At 41.4% G+C, this 21,068-nt stretch overlaps 1 protein-coding gene across 2 annotated transcripts in view; it reads left to right on the top strand.

Annotated features, from left to right (window-relative positions):
- The first annotated feature begins 1,694 nt into the window (after positions 1–1,694).
- LOC111141122 (poly(A) binding protein interacting protein 1) overlaps positions 1,695–21,068 on the top strand; it is a 31,133-nt gene continuing 11,759 nt past the window's right edge. Inside the window, exons 1-6 of one of the 2 annotated variants that reach the window (XM_022493468.1) lie at positions 1,695–2,133; positions 2,721–2,890; positions 11,243–11,428; positions 14,806–14,918; positions 19,136–19,247; positions 20,728–20,853. In XM_022493468.1, coding sequence (XP_022349176.1) covers positions 1,866–2,133; positions 2,721–2,890; positions 11,243–11,428; positions 14,806–14,918; positions 19,136–19,247; positions 20,728–20,853 — 975 coding nt within the window. In that variant the 5' untranslated portion in view covers positions 1,695–1,865. The remainder of the gene's footprint in view (positions 2,134–2,720; positions 2,891–11,242; positions 11,429–14,805; positions 14,919–19,135; positions 19,248–20,727; positions 20,854–21,068) is intronic. The other variant, XM_022493469.1, reaches the window with a different exon arrangement.

The raw sequence follows: 21,068 nt of genomic DNA on the forward strand, positions 1-21,068 counted from the left end.
TTTACATTGTAATCTTGTCTTTGCAATATATGCTGAGTGCTACAACATACTCATTATTTTAAAGATAAGGGAAATGAGGCTCAGAGATGCCAAATCCCTAGCTTACCCAGGATCACAAAGGCATTAAGGGTCACGACCTCAGTGAATCTTGGAACACTGAAAAAATAAATTAAAAAAAAAGGGGGGGGGGGTCAAGACCAGGATCTAAACCAAGCTCCGGCCCACATTCTTTCTCTACACCAAGGAACCACACTTTTTTTGGCTTCCTTCCCTGACTTCATTATTTTTGTCAACAATCAACAGCATGAATCATTTATTTATGATTGCCCTCATTAAAGTCAATCTTCTCACTCATTTAGGTAAAGATGTTATTTTTTTCTTATTAGTACGAAGAGACAACGGTTAACAAGAGTTTTGTTCCTATGGAAATGATTCTCAAGATGACAAGATTGAAAACATTAAACCCAGCTTAATATAAAGGGCCACAGTTGAAGTTTGTGAGGACATGTCCATATATCCATAAAGAAATTTTTTCTTCTTCTCACTACTTACATTCATCCTTCTCTTGGCTTCATCACTGCCAGTCCTGACAAAGACAATAATTTACACATAAATAACGCCTAGAACTTTGTTGTGCAATGCGGTAGCCACTAGCCACATGTGGCTACCAAGCCCTTGAAATGTGCCTAATTCCAACGGGGACATGCTGAAAGTGTAAAATACACAGTGGATTTTGATTAGTACCAAAAAAGGGAAAACAGTTCATTAATATTTTTGTACTAGTTATATATCGAAATGCTACCATTTTGTATAAATTGGGGTAAGTAAAATAGATTAAACATAATTTCACTCGTTTCTTCACTCGTTAATGTGGCTTCTAGAAAATTTGTAATTACGTAAGTGGCTTGCATTTGTGCTCGCACTATATTTTTATTGGACAGATCTAGCAGACGACGAAAAAGAGGGGAATTTCATTGAAAGGTAGTGCATTTCCTGAACGTTTCTGGACGGGAAGAGAAAAGGGAGAAGACTGAAGCCTGGGCACCGTAGGTAAAACCTACCAGGATAAATACCTGCCGTGAATTGAAAGGGGCGGGGGAGGGGGTGCATTTTGACCATGTTCCTCCTTCCCTTCGCGGCGGCCAACCGGGCAGGTGGCAGAGGTTGTCCCGGAGCCCTCCTTCCCGACCAGTCCTCCGGCCGCCCGGCCTCGGGTCATTGAACACACCTGCGCGCCCACGGAGCTGCGCGTCCGCGAACCCTGGCGCTGCCTCCACGCCCCCTCCCCCCGTATTTTTATTTTCCTGGCATCAACCGTCAGTCTCGCACTTCTCTCCTGAAAACCACCGCGTAGGTCGGGCCCGCCTGGGGTAAGCGCCCCTCTCTGGCCTCGGCCGGGCGGCGGGGAACGAGATGCTCCCCCTCCCGCCGGGCCCCCGTGGCTAGCAGGGCTGTCTGGAGGCTGGGACGCCGCTCGCCGGGCGGCCTGCTGGGCCGCGGCTCCCAGCCGGCTGCGAACGGGAGCAGACGCGGCGGGCGCGCCCGGGGCCTCCGGGCCGCGGGGGGCCGCTGTGACCCGCCTTCGCCCCCGCCGTGCCGAAAGGCGGGGGAGCCGGGTTTTGGGGAGAATCGAAAAGCCGAGGGCAGCCGCGGGGGGCGGGCGCTCTGGAGCGGCGGACTCGGCGGGTGCTCCAGCTGCCGTCCGCTCCGCCCGAAGCGCCGAGGAGCCGAGCAGAGAGGCCCGCCGTCCTCCTCCTCCATGAGGGCCGAGTGAGCGCGGCGGCGAGAGCCGGCCCGCGGCGCCTCCCCCCGCGTCCTCTCCCGAGCGCAGCGGCAGCGGCCCCCGGCGGAGGAGGAGGAGGAGCATGTCGGACGGTTTCGATCGGGCCCCAGGTGCTGGTCGGGGCCGGAGCCGGGGCCTGGGCCGCGGAGGGGGCGGGCCTGAGGGCGGCGGTTTCCCGAACGGAGCGGGGCCTGCGGAGCGGCCGCGGCACCAGCCGCCGCCGCAGCCCAAAGCCCCGGGCTTCCTGCAGCCGCCGCCGCTGCGCCAGCCCAGGACGGCCCCGCCGCCAGGGGCCCAGTGCGAGGTCCCCGCCGGCCCCCAGAGGCCTCCCCGGCCCGGGGCGCTCCCAGGTACGGAGCTGCTCTAAGGGATCCCGTCCTCCTGGGCCAACGCTTCCCCACGGCCCTCCGCGCGCGCCGACCTCGGCGCTCTGTTTCCGCCTCCCCCCCCACCCCCGTTCCCCGAAAGCATTCCCCGAAGGGCCCGGTTGTTAACGGGGTGGGAACGGGCCCGGAACGGGGTTTGGAAGGTGGCTGCAGGAATCCTTTGTGCGCCCCGGCTGGGGGAGGGGCCCTGTGCGCGGTCTCCGAGTTTTGCCGTCCGGGGAGGAAGTAAAAATCGCCTTCCCCTCCCAGCCTTGGAAAGGGAGACCTTAGGCGAGTAACCCCCTCTTTTAACCCCCGACTCCTTAAAAAAGAAAGGAAAAGAAGGCCCTCAAGCATTCATTTAGGAGGCAGGTATGGCCATAGATGAGCTAAAGCAAGTCTATTGTTCCTTTTTGCAGGCTCTCTGTATATATCCTGGCGATAACCTTAAAATTCGTGACCGTTCTTGTTTAACTCTTAAAACCCACCCCTTCTCATTTGGTTTTTCAGTAGATAGTAAGTTGCTATACAAAGGAATGAATGCGTCTAACACCTCGTTTTTCCTTTCTCAGAACAAACGAGGCCCCTGAGAGCTCCACCTAGTTCACAGGATAATATCCCGCAGCAGAACTTGGAGTCAGCAATGGCTAAACCCCAGGTGGTTGTAGCTCCTGTATTAATGTCTAAGCTGTCTGCGAATGCTCCTGAATTTTACCCATCAGGTTATTCTTCTAATTATACAGTAAGTAGGCCTTTTTACTGCAGTTCTGAGTTAATATTACTGGGATAATGTGGCTGTTACTGTATTTCAGTAATCAGTATGCTGTGCTTTCTACTACACAAAAACATTGTGAATTCATTGAACTCCCGAAGAAGCAAAACTAATTCAGGAGTATATTTTGTAGTTACCATGGTCTAAGTATCAGAATGTAAATTGAGAGTAGACCTTGTCTCTTCTCACAGTTGTATTCCCAATATAGAGTACTTCCAGGCTAATGCAGGATATAGTTAAGGGCATTGTCGGCACATAAAACTAAGATTTGTGTTCAGACTTAATGGACCATCTATAGAGTAACGGCCTGGCAAAGCTGGTTTTAAATTTGATTTTAGCAAGATAGCTGAATATTCATTGGTAGTTTTAGGGTAAATTACAACATGGTTTTGCTGCAGACTAACTTGAGGTGGGCTTTTGAATGTTACACATCCCCGCTCTGTTAAAACCAGTTTGCTGGTTCTAATTAACTGCTGTTATGAAGACATGGAAGGGGTTTTGATAAAGTGTTTACACAGGTCCCAAGAACTTTAAAATTTTCAGATTCATCTTTGTCAATATAAGAACTTAAAAAAATTGGGGCGCCTGGGTGGCTCAGTGGGTTAAGCCTCTGCCTTCAGCTCAGGTCAGGATCTCAGGGTCCTGGAATCGAGCCCTGCATCGGCCTCTCTGCTCAGCGGGGAGCCTGCTTCTCCCCCTCTCTCTGCCTGCCTCTGCCTAGATCTCTCTATTTCTGTGTGATCTCTACCTCTGTGTCAAATAAAAAAATAAAAATTTAAAAAACTTCAAAAAAATTGATCACATTTTTCTAAAGTGGGAGAAGATACAAAGCCCAGTTGGGATCCATAGAAAGGGATATGTCCTGGGTAAATACATAGCAATCAATTGTATGTAAGTGAGGCAGGAATCATAAGAGGGTTAAAGAAATGATAATACTTGAGCAGAAGTCTTATGTTTCCTGACTTCTTAGTTTTACTGACATTTAATACAGAATAGTGTACATAAAGGTTAACTCAAAAGTTTCACGAAGTGAACGCTCAGGGAGCCAGCATCCAAATCAAGAAAAGGAACATCATCTACATCCCCAAACTCCTTCCAACCCCTTCTAATCATCACTGCTCTCCTAGGTTAATTACTATTTTGACTTAACAAGTTTTGCCTGTTTTCAAAGTTTGTATAATTGGAGTCTTCAGAACATCTTTTTCACGCTTTTATTCAACATCTAATCCATGTTGTAGCTCAGAGTTGAAGGTGACTTATTCTCCTAGCATTCCATTGTGTGAATATACCATAGTCTCATTTGTCTTTTTTTTTCTCCTCCTTTGTCTCTTGATAAACGGTTGAGTAGTTTGCATTTTGGGGCTCTTGTGAATAGGGGTGCTGGTCTGTCCATGTGTTGGTGGATGTTTGCCCTTCTTTCTATTGGGTACATACCTAGGAGTGAAATTCAAAGGATATAGGGTAGCCAACTCTTCTCCTCCCCCACCCCCCGAGATTTTTAAATCTCCGCAGCTCATGTGGGGCTTGAAGTCAACGCACCCTGGTAACCAGCTTTAATAGAGAGTGCCAAATAGTTTTCCAAAGAGACTGTTCAGTGTACACTGAGTAGTGTGTGATTTCCAGTTGTTTTGCTTCCTTGTCAGCATTTGGGATTTTGTTAAGTTTAGCCATTTTGGTGGGGGTGTGGTACCTACTTCTGGTTTTAATTTGTATTTACATGTTAACTAAGGGTGGTACACCTGTTTTGTTACTTCTTGGAGGGGGGTGGGAAGGGCAGTGCTTTCCTTCCGTTTTTTTGATAGGAAAGGTATGGGAAGGCTGTATTTCCTGTTTCAGAAACTCCATGCATCTTAGACTGCCCAGGAGAAAGCTTTGGGTCTGGGAAGGGGAAAATACAGGCAAGCAGGAAGAGCAGTTGATTTGGGGTGAAAGGGGCTGTCATTCATGTAAAGTAGAAGTGAGAACAACTTGGGTTCTTGCCAAAAAGTTGTATTTGGCTCAGGAAAGGAATGATTAGAGAGCTGTGAGTAGTTGAAAAACTAGTAAAGAGTACTAACTTTCAAATAGCTACAAAACTTTTCGGTTTGTCTCCCTATTCACTTGGGCCGTTCTGTGATAGGAGGGATGCAATTTTTTTCAGAGTTCTGTACCAACTAGTTTGCATAGTTCTGCATATTTCAAGTGACTCCTGGGCTACAGAGCAGTGTACTGAGCCACGTTCACTTAACTTTGAGCCATTGTCCTCTGTTAGGCATTCCTTGATACCCTCTATTAGATCAGCTACTTCTGTGTTCAGTCTGGCAGAGCACAGAGCAGACTGGGAGCCCGTGGCTCATGTGTGGCCTACAGTATACCTACTTTGGTGCTGGTGGGTTTCTTTTTGGGGCGTGAGGGGGGAGTTCCTTTTAATAAGCTAACAAAACTTAAATTAGATGTTGCAGATCTCAGTTTTTTGGTTTCTCTTGAAATCCCAATATGTGGTTGTACTAGACTATTTTTTTACTTACTTACTGAGAAAGAATGGGAGCCTGAACCAGGGGAGGGACAGGAAGAGGAAGAGAGCTTCTCAAGCTGACTCTGAGCTGAGCATGGTGCCTGAGGCAGGTCTCGATCTCCCCACCCTGAGATCATGACCTGAGCTGAAATCAGATTTACCCGACCAAGCCACCCAGGCGCCCCTGGGCTGTTACTTTGATAGAACAAAAGTGGTCTGGAGCTGAATGGAGGCAGCCCCCTTAGATGGACTGTGTGAGCTCTAACTGCTCACTGACTTGTCTCATTTGTTTGTAATCCACCTTGATTCTCTAATCATTCAAGCTTGCTCCCCCTGCTCTAGTGCATTCTCTAGTCTTACTCATTTACCCTTTTACCTCTGTCAGTGCTAAGTATTTTTCTCTGTCCACTTGGTCACAGAATAGCAATATCCTTGTTTTTCCTTGACTCTTAGGATAAGGTCTTGTAGTGACAGAGACTTTTCCTTGTAGTAGCCGTAATTCACTCACTTGTTCAACAGGAAGTTATTTACCATTAGTCAAGCACTGCGGATACAGCAATGAACAAAACAGACAAAAATGCCTTGGGTCTGCTTTTATATGCAAGAAAATCTGGGTATCTTTGAGCTGGATCTGTTTTAAAGAATTCATGCTTTTCTTTTCTTTTCTTTTTTTTTTTTAAAGATTGAGAGGGCAAGTACAGGGTGGAGGGTCAAGGGAGAGGGCCAGAAATTCCGAAGCAGAATCTGCACTGAGAGCAGAGTTCACTGCAGTGCTCGATCTCACCACGGAGAGTTGATGACTTGAGCTGAAACCAAGAATTGGCTGCTTAACTCACTGCACCACCCAGGCACCCCAAGAATTCGTGGTTCTTTCTAAAAAGCCTTTATGATAGTCTTTTGTTGTGCTTTCTTAACCCTTCCAAAATTCTGAACGCTTTTATCTTAGAGTCTTTCCTCTAATCCAACTGCTAGAATTTCTTGCTTTCTGTGCCTTCTTACCAGGGAGTTGCTGTATCTGTCTGTCCTTGCCTATTGCTGCTTCTCTGATGATAAACCATTACATCTTGAATATTTAATCACAGGTCAATTACTAGAACCAAAAATTCTACATAGAAATTCATAAAGCATTTATTAAGGGGCAGCTGGGTAGCTCAGTCAGTTAAGCATCTGCCTTTAGCCCTGGTCATGATCCCAGGGTCCTGGGATTGAGCCCCGCATTGGGCTCCCTGCTTCACGGGGAGCCTGCTTCTCCCTCTGCTGCTCCCCCTGCTTGTGTTCTGCTTCTCCCTCTGCTGCTCCCCCTGCTTGTGTTCTCTCTCTCTCTCTCTGTCAAATGAATAAATAAAACCTTTTAAAAAAATGGCATTTATTAAGAGACCGAAATCCCCCTACTACACAGACACACAACACACACACACACACACACACACACACACACACACACACACCAGCATTTTTGTAAGAATACTCCCCTCAAGTTACTGCCTGTTTGTCTTCTGCCTTTCAGTAGTGATGTTCTCCAAGATGTAAAAGTGATCTGTCTTAGTATTTATTTCTCACTGTTCAAACCTCTGCTGACTGATCCCCGTAATTGAATTGCTACTTCCTTTTGTGACCTTTCCTGGTGCTCTTTGGGTCTGCAAATCTATGCTCTAAACTCTCATCCCAGTAGACTTTGACCACAGTACAGTCTGCACAGTTTAACAAGTCCCAGTGTGTCAGGTCTGGTGCTAGGCGCCAAGGGTACCATTTCAGTCTTTTAGGAGTTTCTCTTTATAAGAACTGAATGGTTAAGATACTAATTTTAATTTATTCCTCTCTGTGCATAGGCTTTCATTCCCAGGATGCCACCATTGTTCTTTCAGATTTCACCTGTGAAATTATTCTGTAGCATTTGCTTCTATGACTACTTCTTTACTGTATGCTTAGGGCACTCTGGAAGTATTTCATCTTTCCAACCTGCGGGTCATTCCTTCTTTGCTCAGACTGTGGTCCCTGCAGTTCTCTTTTTTTTCCATTTTATTACCTGCCTTGGTGATCCTATCACCGAGAATCTGACCACTGCCTCCCTGTCTACTGATACCTGAAATCTAATTCTCCCTCTGAACTCCTGGCTGTGTTTCCATTTGTTTTGACTAGTTCATGAGGATCTCCCATTGAAACTTAAATATTAAAAAGAGTTTATCTTGTGCAAACGTCTTATTTTTTTATATTCTAACTAGCTGCTCAGGCTAAAAATGGTGTATTGACTCATTTCTTTCACACTCTTGCCACCTTCAATCCAGTTAGCTAAAGTCGCCTTCTTGATTATTCCACCATCTAAGTGATCAATTTCCTTTTATTCCTGCTGCTTCGGATTAGGGTTCTATCTCTAGCAGTGCTTTCAGAGTATCTTCTGTGAAAAGTGTGTTTTCTATCTGATGTCCCTCCTAATGTCAGAATTCTAAGAAAAATACATAAAACTTTATTCCTCAGCTTTCAAGCCATCTAACTCCACTTTGAAGACTGACAAAATTTGTATTTGAAAAATCTGGTACTAGAGAAATAAACACGTTAGAGTCCTCCTCTTCTGCCCACAATATGCTGTGCTTCCTTTTGTGCTTGAAACAACAGGTTCTGATGGGGCACCTGAGTGGCTCAGTGAGTTAAAGCCTCTGCCTTCGGCTCAAGTCATGATCTCAGAGTCCTGGGATCAAGCCCTGCAGCAGACTCTGCTCAGTGGGGATCCTGCTCCCCCCCCCCCCCCCGTCTGCCTCTCTGCCTACTTGTGATCTCTGTCTGTCAAATAAATAAATAATAAAATCTTAAAAAAAAAAAAAAAATCAGGTTCCGATCAATTCCCTGTAGTTGTTTATTTTTGGTAATCTCTACACCCAGTGTGGGGCTTGAACTTGTGACCCTGAGGTTGAGTCACCTGCTCCACTGACGGAACCAACCAGGCACCCCCCTTGATCAATCAGTCCCTTGTAATGCTTATAATCAGAGCAGCTCTACTTTCCTTTTTTACTTTCAGACTTCAGACTTTTTTTTCTTTTTAAGGATTTATTTTAGAGAATATGCACTCATGTGCACGTGAGTGGGGGGGAGGAGCAGAGGGAATGGAATTTACAGTGGATTCCCCGCTGAGCAGGGAGTCCAACCCACGACTCTGTCTCACAAACCTGAGATCATGACCTGAGCCAAAATCAAGTCTGATTCTTAACCAGCTGAGCCACCTAGGCACCCCCGGACTTCAAATTTTCTTAAGAGAAGTTGGTCTTAACTGAAAAGACTGAATTTTTGCCACAGTGAATGACATTCGATACAAACCAGAAATTAATACCTTCAGCTGGGACATGTACGGTTCCTGCTTTTCTTTATCATTAATAGGGATACTATGAGTCTATAAAACTATATATCAAAAATTTGTTGTTTTTTTAAAAAAATTTTTTTTAAAGATTTTATTTATTTGACAGAGATCACAAGTAGGCAGAGGCAGGCAGAGAGGGAGGGGGGAAGCAGGCTCCCCGCTAAGCAGAGAGCCCAACATGGGGCTCGATCCCAGGACCCTGAGATCATGACCTGAGCCTAACCTACTGAGCCACCCAGGTGCCCCTCAAAAACTTGTTTTTAATTGTAAAGCTCACATATGTATGTGGCTAATATTAAAGTATATTTAATGTATGCATTTATAATGATGAACAGGTTTCACAATTTTATTAAAAAAATGGTCAGTATTCATAATAGGAGCATTTATTTATTCCAGAGCTAACTACTGTTATTCCTTGTCTATCTCTCCAGAGCTTTTCATGGTCTGTTAATCTGTTAAAATTAAACTGTACGAAAATAATCGTTCTGTGTTCTTTTCATTTAACATATTGGTGATTTCTGTATTGTCATATCTTGTTAGGTGCCTGTATGATCCCTTATGTGGGTAGAAGGTGGTATATTTAACCTGTTCTTTGTTGATTGTTAGATGAATTTTTGGCAATGAATATTCTCATACGTATGTCATAGTTGGGTTATAAGCCTTTGTCAGTTACTTGGAGTATAGCATAGAGGTTAGAAGTACAGGATTTGTTCTGTGCTGTTCTTCTAACTAGGTGTGTGACTACACAAATTAAGTTGGTACATGTCCTTCCTTGTTCATATCCTAGCTGCTGTGCCTTTGCTCAGTGGTTTTTCCACTGGCTTTCGAGCCAGTTTCCTTGTGTTCCCCAAGAACCTACACGATTTCCCCATCTGCCTCATTGATCTTGTTAGCTATCGCCCCATCTTCAGTTTCCCTGTTGTGGCTTTTCTTTCTCAGAGGTGTCAGGTAAGCACCTATCTTCTTGGGGCCTACGAATTTCTGGAGCCTACAACGTAGAAACTCTGTCCTCAGATATTTGTATGGCTGGGTTTTTTGGTTTTACTTTTTTCTTTTTTCTCAGATTATATAACTCTTCAGAATTCTTCCCATTTTTTTGTTAATTTTTTAAAGATTTCATTTATTTATATGAGAGAAAGTGCGAGAGATCACTGAAGGAGAAGCAGACTCTGCTGCTGAGCAGAGAGCACAGTGCGGTCCTCGATCCCAGGACCCTCGGATCGTGGCCTGAACTGAAGGCAGGCACGTAAATGACTAAGTCACCCAGGTGTCCCTCTGTTCTTATTTTTTAAAATTTTAATTCCAGTATAGTTAACATACAGTGTTAAATTAGTTTCAGCCCCCCCCTTTTTTCCCATAGTATATCCTAACGTCTGAATCATGTCTTCTGTGATGGAAGATCGGCTCCACTGGAGGAGGATTTTGTCTCCTTGATTTTTGCCAAGACCATACCCCCAGCACCTAGAACGGTATTTGGCACTTAGTATGCACTCAGCAAAGGGTTTTGAATGGGTAACCAAAGTGACATAACTGCTCTGTGCTCATTTCTTCCATCTGTGCACAGGGAACAGTAATCCTTCAAAGGTTTTTGGGATTGAGACAGCCCTGCAAAGTTCTTAAACTGTCACATAGTATACGTGCAATTGGTGGCGATTAGCTTGTTAATCAGAGTACCATCCTACATACCAAGGAGCATAGCTTTTTATCATTCTGCTCTTCGGATACTCTTAGGTATAACCCTTTTGCTATGAGAATACAGTTATGGCATTGGAATACGTTTTAGTATTTTCCCAGCAATGTAGAAATTTGCTTACCTAACGCTTTGTTGTGTGCAAGTCACTGGTCTAGAGATGTTTATTCATTAACTCACTTACTCCTCCTTCACACAGCTGTAATGTTTATGGTGAATAAATTTGAATTTCATCAATATTAACTTATTTTAGAGTCATTTTTAAGATTTTGAATTTATTTTTAAGTAATCTCTGTAGCCAGTTTAGGGCTCAAACCTGAGATCAAGGGTTCCTTTCTCTGCCAGCTGAGCTAGCCAGGCTCCCCTAGAGTTGAATCATTTAATTTGGATTGAGTTTTGAGCTCAGACATTTAATCTGTCTCTTTACCTGTTCTGCTCAGCAAACACTGTGGGCATGATTCAGGCACATGAATCCTCTTTTGCTGGTAATTTTGATATTGGTATTATAGTGAAATATTGGTTTAAATTTTCTCAGTTGTCTTGTAAATCTGCCAGAATGAGAAGACAACTTCCTACCCAGTTAGATGGAGTCCTTCTGCTATAACATAACATTTTGGCCATTGGGTGAGGAAGGATGATTCAGTGTGCTTAATTTTATTGAGGAAAATAACATTTTATCATGTGAAGGATTGTTGGTGCTAGAGACTTCTCACTTTAAAGCTGCCTCAGGTTCATTTTATAGCCAGTTGCATGGATTAAAACATTTTTTAAAAAACTTTTCATCTATAGGAATCCTATGAAGATGGTTGTGAGGATTATCCTACTCTATCAGAATATGTTCAGGATTTTTTGAATCATCTTACAGAGCAGCCTGGCAGTTTTGAAACTGAAATTGAACAGTTTGCAGAGACCTTGAATGGCTGGGTTACAACAGATGATGCTTTGCAAGAACTTGTAGAACTCATCTATCAACAGGTAGGTTGACTGATGGCACACGTCATCATCACATACTTCCTTAAAGCCCAGGGGTGCTCGTTGCTCCTTCACCTTCACATGCACAGGCCTCCATGCTCCTTAACTCTTTATGGTTCATGGGAGCTTTCAAGTCTCTGTTGTATGAAATTCCTGTAGCTTGGTGATCCAGATCTAGAGCCAGACTGGAGATTCAAGGCTCTGTACAGGCAGTTGAAAGGAATATTGGGCATTTATGAGGAAGGCTAGGTAAGTATCATACCTTTTTTCCATCCCCCTCTTTTTATAGGATCTGAAATTAATACACAAACAGAGTGCAATTCTGTTCTCCTAGGTATTAAATTATATAAGCACTTTTGGAGTATGGGAGGAAAAAAAGAAAATCATGGGAGAACTTTCTTCCTTCATAAAGAAGTCCCCCCCCCCCCCAAAAAAAAAAAAGGCCAGACCATAAAACACTGTCTTGATTTTTAACATTTATGCTTATGTTTATTTTAAATTTCCGGTGATTTCCATCTTAATCCCATAAGTCTAATGTCAGTCTAGATTGTTCAAACCTAAATTTTGTGTGATGCTAGCATATTGGTCTGTGACACACTAATGCTATTTTCAGGAGGAACAATATTCAGAGCTGGATTTTTGAAGACAAATTTAAGGGCACTGTTTGAAACTGACCAAAAACAGTAGGAGATAAAAAACACTTAAGTTTATATTTCTATTTAAGTCATTGCTGAAAGAGCAACTTGAATTTGGAATATATTGAAGGGTGATTATGATGGCAGGTAATTTTCATCCTACCTAATGTTTCATTTGACTACCTTCACAACTTATTCTGGGTAGTTACTGGACCCCTCAGTATGATCTGGCCAACTCTCGGGTTTCTCAACATGCTTGAGATTTTAGGAGTATAGAATTGTTCCATTTGTCCTGATGCCTGCTTTGGGCCCCTAAGTGGATTGTAAAGAAATATGAGAAGAAAATGGGAGAAATTGTTAATGCTTTTCTAATTTCTCTTCTATTCAGTTTCAACTCTTCTGCCTGGTTCTAGTTCTTCAGGGCTGTAACATAACAAACTGCCGTTTCTGTGATTATCTCAAAGCCAGTTCTTCAGCTACTACTCCGTGTTTGTCAGTATTCTTTGTCCGTGATACACAGATTCACCAAAAGTTCTTAAATTTCATTGGGGGAATTTATTCATAGCAACCAACAAAAGAAGACCTGTTATAAAAATGGCAGATTAAACATATATATTCAACTTTGATTCCTCCCCAAATACCACTACAATGAAGGGGATTTTAAGAAACCAGAAGCCTATAGGGGCTGAGATGAGGAAAGGAGACGAAAGTACCAGTTTTGGAAACTAGAAAGGCAGATCTAAAAAATGTGAATTCCGAGCCAGTACGGAAAGTTGAAAACCACGGTGACTTAGTGTGGAATCTCTGAAAGACTCTAGGACGAGGATGGAATGAGACTAAAAGGATAGCTTTAAAATCTTAAAAACAAAACAAAACAAAATAAAAAACTAGACTCTCTACATCTTTTTGTACCGAGTACCCAGTTTGAAGTTTTATTATAACCCTTCTTGGGAAGTTATTGAAGGGAAGTACTCCACCAAAAAGGAAATTAAGTCATGGATGAAGATCCGGAAACCACAAAACAAATAAAAATAAATAAAAACAAAACAACAACAACAAGAAAACCACAAAACAGAATTTTATGGGAGTGGCTAGATGGATTTTCTCCACCATCCTGAAAGGAGATCCGCAGACAATAGCTGGAGCGGGCTTCACTGGAGTAAGGCAGAAAGCTCCAGGCAAGATTCCCTGACAAGATGAGCGTAATTGCTGTGTTCCAGTGTTCTAAGAAGAAACTTGGGAACTTGTGAGTTTAGGGGTAAATCGATGAGCTGTAAAAAAAGAACAAAGTAGAGAAAATTTAAGTCTAGGGAAAACAAAGTTTTTCAAGAAAGGTGGAATCTGTATATTGCATGGTCCACCTGAAACTAATCAAATCATGGTATGACCATGTTGGTAGGTGGTGAGATTAGGAAATAGTGGAGAGGAGTGGGGGTAAGCAAGATAAAAGCTGGATATTCCTTGTCCATGTTGGGGAACTATAAGAAATAATGCCCAACTGAAATCACAGAGCGGGGTTATACAGAGGTTGAAGCCTTTGCAACTGAAAGAATTGAAAATGGTTGTCTGTGGGAGTGGTTGAGGTTGTAGAGGGGAAGTAGGAAATTTTAATAACAAGCCATGTGAAACTTCCATGTCTTTAAGTTGCGTGTGATAATTTTAAAACTAAACTAAAGGAAAACGGGCTATGGCCATAATGGGAAAAGGATGATTTTTGAATTTCAAGTCTTCTGTGGCATCGGAAACACATCCATGAATGATCTCAGGAGAAACCAGTCTGTTGTCTTTGCAAGCAAGGAAATAATTAGAAATAAAAGACCTAATAATTAGGAAGTACTTACTACATGCTAGGTAATGTTGAACACTTGACATGTAATTAACTCGTTTAATCCTCCATGATTGAAGATACTACTCTTATCCCTTATTTTATACATATTTTAACAGAGGTTAAGGAACTTGGCTTAGGTTACTGCAGCTAGTAAGTAGACCCAGCAAAGGGTCAAAAACGTTTATTACTTCTAGACTACCGTTAGCTACTATCTTTGTAACCTTGGTCAGGTCCCTTAACCTTTTAACGTGCTATCTAATATTAGGTGGTGAACTACGTTCTTTACTATTCTTTAAAAACTGCAATTAAAGTTAAAGCTTCCTGAGTACTGTTTTGGCTATATCACACTGTCTTTGATATGTAGTGTTTTTTTCACAGTCTTAGTTTTTGGAAAAGCTTATCTTTATTTCCTCTCTATCCCAAGTGTGTTTGGAGTATTCTTAAATGTTAATCTCTTGTACGGTTTACCGTACAAGGTACCATTTATCACCTCTTTTAGGAATCAGACGGAAGCCCAGGGAGGTTGAGTGAGGCCAAAGTCTGTGCCAGCCTATGCCTGAAAAACACCACAGAACAATCGTTTGCAAATACTCTTACTCGTAATTAGCACTGTGCAACTGGGTACATGTACCTTATGCAAAAATTGATTAGTATAAAGAGGTCTTGTCTGTTTGCTTTTTGGTGACCTCAGGTAAATGATGGGGAGAACTTAAACATTTTCTTCTTGTTCTTGGTGAAAAGTTGGGAGGGAGAGTTAATTTCCTTATTGCCTAACAACTGAAGACTTGTACATTTGTACGGTTTGGTCAGTTTTAGGGGTGGAAATGTTTTCTTCTTTAGATTGTTGCTCTTAAGTATTTGCATTAAGAACAACGTATTTGTGTCTTAAAAAGGTTTTTTTTTTTTCTTTTTGAAAGGCCACGTCTATCCCAAATTTCTCTTACATGGGAGCTCGCCTGTGTAATTACCTGTCCCATCATCTGACAATTAGCCCACAGAGCGGCAACTTTCGACAGTTGCTGCTTCAAAGGTCAGTGTGAATATATAAAATTAAGGGGAAAGTTTTAGACCTACTAGAATTTAACCATTCCTCTTTTCTGAAGACTGTACATAATAGAAGGTTACAGGGGAAGGTAGGGAGGACCATTATTTGTATTCTAATATTGTATATACTATTAAAAATTATAGTCCCCCATATCAGTCTTTTTTTTTTTTCTGTAATCTCTGCCTTTGGGTTTTAGATGTCTTGGTTTTGTTTTTTTTTTTTTAAAGATTTTTATTTATTCATTTGAGAGAGAGCACAAGCAGAGGGAGTGGCAGAGGGAGAGGGAGAAATAGACTCCCTGCTGAGCAGGGAGCCTGATGTGGGGCTTGATCTCAGGACCCTGAGATCATTACCTAAGCCAAAGGCAGACGCTTAACCAACTGAGCCACTCAGGTGCCCCTGTGCCTTTAGTTTTGTGCTTAGAAGGCCTTTCATTTCCCAAGATCTTAAAAATGACCTCTTACATATTTCTTAGTACATCTGTACTTTGGGTTTGAGTGGGTTCTAGTTTATTGCCACAGGTTGAACTAGTTTTTCCCATACCACTTTTTAGAATGATCCATTTCCTTATTGAGTTGAGCTGCTGCCTTTATCACACTACATCCCTGTATTGAGGTTTTGAGTCTAGAGTTTAATTATATTCTGTTCACCACTTGTTCTATTCCTATTTTATTATACTACTAAAAAGCTCCCAATTTTTTAATATCTAGTATGGTTGGTCCCCTTCCCACATCTCTTGGGTAGAATCTCCTTTGCTATTCTTACATGCTGCTTTTCTCCAATGAACTTTAGACTCAGTATGTGAAATTTCATTGATCTTTTTGGTATTAGATATTTTTGACATGACCTTGAATTCATAAGCTAATTTAGGGAAACTAATTTTCTTATGAGAGTCGTTTTATTCAGTAACAAGGTTGCCTTTGAGTTTGATAGTTGGTCCGTTAGTTCTTTAAAGATACTTTCGGTGGTTGCAAAGTATTCCATCATGTGGTTAAACTGGACTAGAACAGACTGAAGATCCCAACAATAGACTCCAGAGACACTTGAAAATTAAGCTTTTGATAGAGATGCTTCACATATGTGTGTAAAGGGTAAATTGTGCTGCTGACGCCACTGGCTAGCCATTTGTCAGGGAAGAAAACAAAGATGGGTTCTTGCCTCTTTACTCCAAAATATATTTCAAATCTATAAAAAACCTTAAAAGTGCAACACTAAATACTAAAAAATTGACAGTATTGACAATTAAATCATAAGTTGGTAAAGCCCTTTTAAGCAAGACATGATATCCACAAGTCCGAAGACGAGATTAAACCTAATTACATATGGATTATAATATTGGGAAGGATCATAAATTTATATGAAGCAAAAAATGGGAAATTTATAAATTTAAAAATTTTATAAATGTATAACACATGGCAGTGAATGCTAATATGAAAAGAGGGACCTCTTAGGCATGAGTAAGAAAAAGACGGTTTTGTTTTGTTTTGTTTTTGTTTCAAGATTTTATTTATTAGTGGGAGAGAGGAAGGGAGAGGGAGAGAGAAAGCACAAGCAGAGGGAGGGACAGAGAGAGAGGGAGAAGCAGGCTCCCCTCTGAGCAGGGAGCCCAGCCCAGAGCCCGATCCAAGGACTCTGGGATTGTGACCTGAGCCAAAGGCAGTTGCTTAACCAACTGAGCTACCCAAGCACCCTTAAAAAGACCAGTTTTTAATTTTTAAATTTTTTTAAAAGATTTTTTAAAAATTTATTAGAGAGCAAGAGAGAGAGAGAGCATATGAGCAGAGGGAGAGGAAGAATCAGACTCCCCCTGCTGAGCAGGGAGCCAGATGTGGGGCTCAATCTCAGGACCCTGAGACCATGACCTGAGCAGAAGGCAGACACTTAACTGATTAAGCCACCCAGGCACCAGTTTTTGTTTTTGTTTTGTTTTGTTTTTAAGATTTTATTTATTTATTTGCTAGAGAGAGTGAGGGCATGAGAGAGAACTCACAAGCAGGGGGAGCAGTAGGCAGAGGAGAAGGAGGCTCCCTGCTGAGCCGAGAGCCCAGTGGGGGAATCAGTCCCAGGATCCTAGGATCATGACCTGAGCTGAAGGTAGATGCTTAACCTATTGAGCCACCCAGGCATCCCAAGACCAGTATTTTAGCAGAAATATTTGGAATGGCTTTAAGTAGGTAAAACTTGGGGAAAATATAAATGACAAAGTTCTAAAAAGCTATCTAGCCTTACCTTGATGAATAGCTTCTGGAAAGGCATGAAATGAGCACTTCTGGGACGTAGCATGGCAGAAAGGCTAGCTGCTTTTCCCTTGGATTTCTCACCCCTGCCTATGCCTTAAAGTCACCCTAGGGACTTAAAATAGGGCTCTAAGACCCTGTCCTCATTCTTCGGAATTCTGATGTAGGTGGACTGAGGTGGAGCCTTGGTGGTTTTTTTAAAGCTTACCAAGTGATTGAACTCTAGCTGTGGTTGAAAACCACTCTTCCACGTCTCTTCTGACTACCCCATCTGTGCTTCCATAATATTGTAATACTGGCAAAGATATTAATGGAAGTGCTAGGCCTTTAGCAAGTAAAAAGCAAGGTATAATTCTATTAACTTCAAAAATATTTGTGTATTTTGAAACGTTACCTCTATAGCAGTTATCTCTGGGTTTTATGACTTTGTTTTTTATATGTTTCTGTTTTTAACCTTTCTGAGATAAGCATGTATTGCTTTTCTAATTGAAAAATCGTTAACTTAAAGTTTGTTTAGAGGTGTAGGTCCCTCTCCTCTAGATAATCAGTGAACTACAAGGGTAGGGATTTACTTTTGCTCTTGGATGAATATATCTTAATGTATAATCTAATAGTCATTGCATCTGTAAAACAAAAAGGTCATTTCATCAAAGCTACCAATAAAGTAAAAGGAGAGTAGCCAGTAAGGTGCTTGGATAACTAAACTGGCATTAATTAAGTTATCCTTTCTATTATTAGCCAGAATGTTTCATTTATAGATATCCCAGCTTTTTTTTTTCTTATGAAGAATTAATGTTTAGGCAACAACAAATGTCTTATCATATCTGACTCAAATGAAATGTTGCTCATTTAATATAGCTTATAAGCTATAGGCCATGTAGACACGATAAATTATCTTGGGTTTATGGTTGATTCACAGATTGACTGGAGGTAAATTCTTGGTAAGCAGTGACTTCTTTTTCCCTTAAAAAATTTATTGTTTTTTTCCAAAACCAACCTCAACTGATTGCTTATACATGGAAGCCATTCAGTCTCCATAAACCCCTCTTTTTGTCTTTAACAGAACTGTCAACAATCAGCTTTACAAAACACATAACTTTCCTAGAACTTATTCCGCCACCTGATCAATAAAGATAAGAAATATTTAACGCCAAATTGGTAAACATTTAAAGTACATTTAAAAAATCCTTTTTAATAACAGCTGACTCCGTAATTCACTGACATAGGCAATGACAGGTTTACCGTGATTGGTTCAGATACTTTATAGGATGGCAGATGGGCAAGTCAGGGGAAAATAAAGCTAGGGAAATGAAGTTATTTGACTCCTTTGGTCTCTGGGATATTAAGACCAAACTAATTGCTGTCTGTTTCTATGTGAATTTCAATTGGGGTCTTTCCCCTCCATTTTTCTGATTTGTATAATGGAAATTATTAAGGATAATGGGCTTAATATGACTTCATTTTATTTTCAGCTTAGTTGGAGACCATCTATCTATATCTATATATCTATATAAAGATGTGTTTCAAAGTTCATGTACTCAGAGTAGAACATTTACAGAGACAATTTGAGTAAAAACAATGCTTTCAAAAGAAATATACAAAAAAGTGCTTTCTTGACAAAAAGCTGATAAAACAAAGATGAGGCATTTTCTTTCTTTCCAGGGCCAGTACGCAGTGAACCTCATGAAACCTGTGTTGCTTAAAGAGATTACAAACCTGATCCAATAAGAATAGGTGAAAATAAACCCATTAGTTTCTTAAAACTAGGAATTTTCATATGAAAAGATAATGCATGTTTTGGTCTCTACAATAGACAGGAACACTTTTTACTCCAGAAAGTCAGGGCATTATTGGTGCGTGGTGCTTGTCTCTGTATTGCTTGTGGACAGCGAACCCGCCAGCTGGTCATCCTGTTTGTTCAGAAAACAAAGCAGTGTGTGGCTCTAAAAGGTGTGTCTTCCTTAGATGTCGGACCGAGTATGAAGTTAAAGATCAAGCTGCAAAAGGCGACGAAGTGACTCGGAAACGATTCCATGCGTTCGTCCTCTTCCTGGGAGAGCTCTATCTCAACCTGGAGGTGAGGAGAGATTGTTCTAAGTCCTGACAAAGCGTGGGAACACAAACTGATGCAGGGTGGATTAAGGCCGGGTGAAGGGAGAGGAAGAGATGGTGCCTCACTGGCCACTCAGGGCAGCGCCTGCGTTCTAATGGAACGTCCCGTCATGTTTGTTTCTCCTGTTTGCAGGGAGGCTGCTGGGAAGTAGTTACTGGGAGTTTTAAAAAGTCTATGTACTTTTGAAAGCCATGGTTTCCTTACAAGTGTAAGCTCTTGAAGTACAGATAATCATACCTGTTTGAATTCACACATTTCGTGTGTTGACTTTCAGGTGGTGGCTCAAAAGCAGCCCGCTCTGCAGAACACACAGCTTTGAGGTGAAAGGGCAGGGCGGGCACTAGAATATCTAGGGTTCTTTCCACCCGAGTTTACCCAGGATTGTTCTTCTTGGTCCTGTTTTATAAATTAATCTTCTACATTAAATGCTTTTGTTCAAAGTCTGTAGCTAAACAAGTTTGTAAATTGGTGGTATATTTGGGTATATGTTAGTAAGCAAGTAAGTGCTGAATATTACTTTGTAGTGGATTTGCTTGATTTTTTTTCTTTGACTAGTTAATCCCAGAGATAGGTTATACCTTCTTTAACTTTGATTTGAAAACTTAATCGTAAACACTGCTGAAAAGACCATGGAACCCACCACCAAATATGCATCTTAGTCCATCTAAAAAGTCCCTGTCCAATCTGGTGCCTAATTTACTATCCCATTTTACCATAGATGGACCTTTTTTTTTTTTTTTTTTTTTTTTTTTTTTTTTTTTTAAAGTAGGGACCATTCCCAGCATGGAGCTCGAACTCCCAACCCTGAGATCAAGAGTCGCATGCTTTGCCAACTGAGCCAGCCAGGTACCCCTGGATGGACTTAATTTTTTAAAAATTTCATCCATCACTCTTTCAGTTTAATTTTTATATAAGCCAAAATAAGAACATTCATCTAAAATGTGCTGTAAATGAAGTCTTTTTAAGAATGCAGGTGTTTCCTCTGTGGATGTAATGATGCCATGTCTGCGGGGAGTGTAAAGTTGAGGTATGGCTCCCAAGCCTATGGCTCTTCTGGCTAGAGAGCTACTTTACTTAGACGATTCTGATGCAGAACAGTATTTTTAAATAGTATAAAAAATAAGAAAATGCTGCATGTTCCAAAAAGGGTGGTAGCTTAATCGGCCTGAGAATGCTTTATGAAGCAATAATTTATAAAGGTGACTTAGGTTATCCTGACCATATGTTATGTGTGATAAATGGGAAATTTTACCTATAGTTTACTGGTTGTATTAGAGATCTTATGTACATGTAAAATAAGTCCCAATTTTGTGAAGATACCAGAGCATTTCTGATTTTTGTATTGTTTAACTTAAAACACTTATTTTGCTAACACGTTAGACCATTTATTTATCTGTTGTAATATTTTGGCATCGTTGCTTCTCATTTTCTTCTGTCCCAAAAGATCAAGGGAACAAATGGACAGGTGACAAGAGCAGATATTCTTCAGGTTGGTCTTCGGGAGTTGCTGAATGCCCTCTTTTCTAATCCTATGGATGACAACTTAATTTGTGCAGTAAAATTACTGAAGGTAGGTTTTATGTATGTTTTTCTTAAAATTAATCTTTCCTACTGCATTTATGATTTAAAGGAAAGTATAGTATGCAGTGAATTCAAGATTAAATTTTTACTTTAAATATTGACACTTTGCTTTGCCCTTGAATTTAAACATTGGAAAGGCAGTATGTACTGATTTTTAGATTTTATTTTTTTGAGAGAGCGTGCATGAGTGGGATGGGGGGGCAG

This window comes from Enhydra lutris, unplaced genomic scaffold (assembly GCF_002288905.1).
Source record: "Enhydra lutris kenyoni isolate GAN:26980312 unplaced genomic scaffold, ASM228890v2 scaffoldscaffold5, whole genome shotgun sequence".
Lineage (NCBI taxonomy): Eukaryota > Metazoa > Chordata > Mammalia > Carnivora > Mustelidae > Enhydra > Enhydra lutris.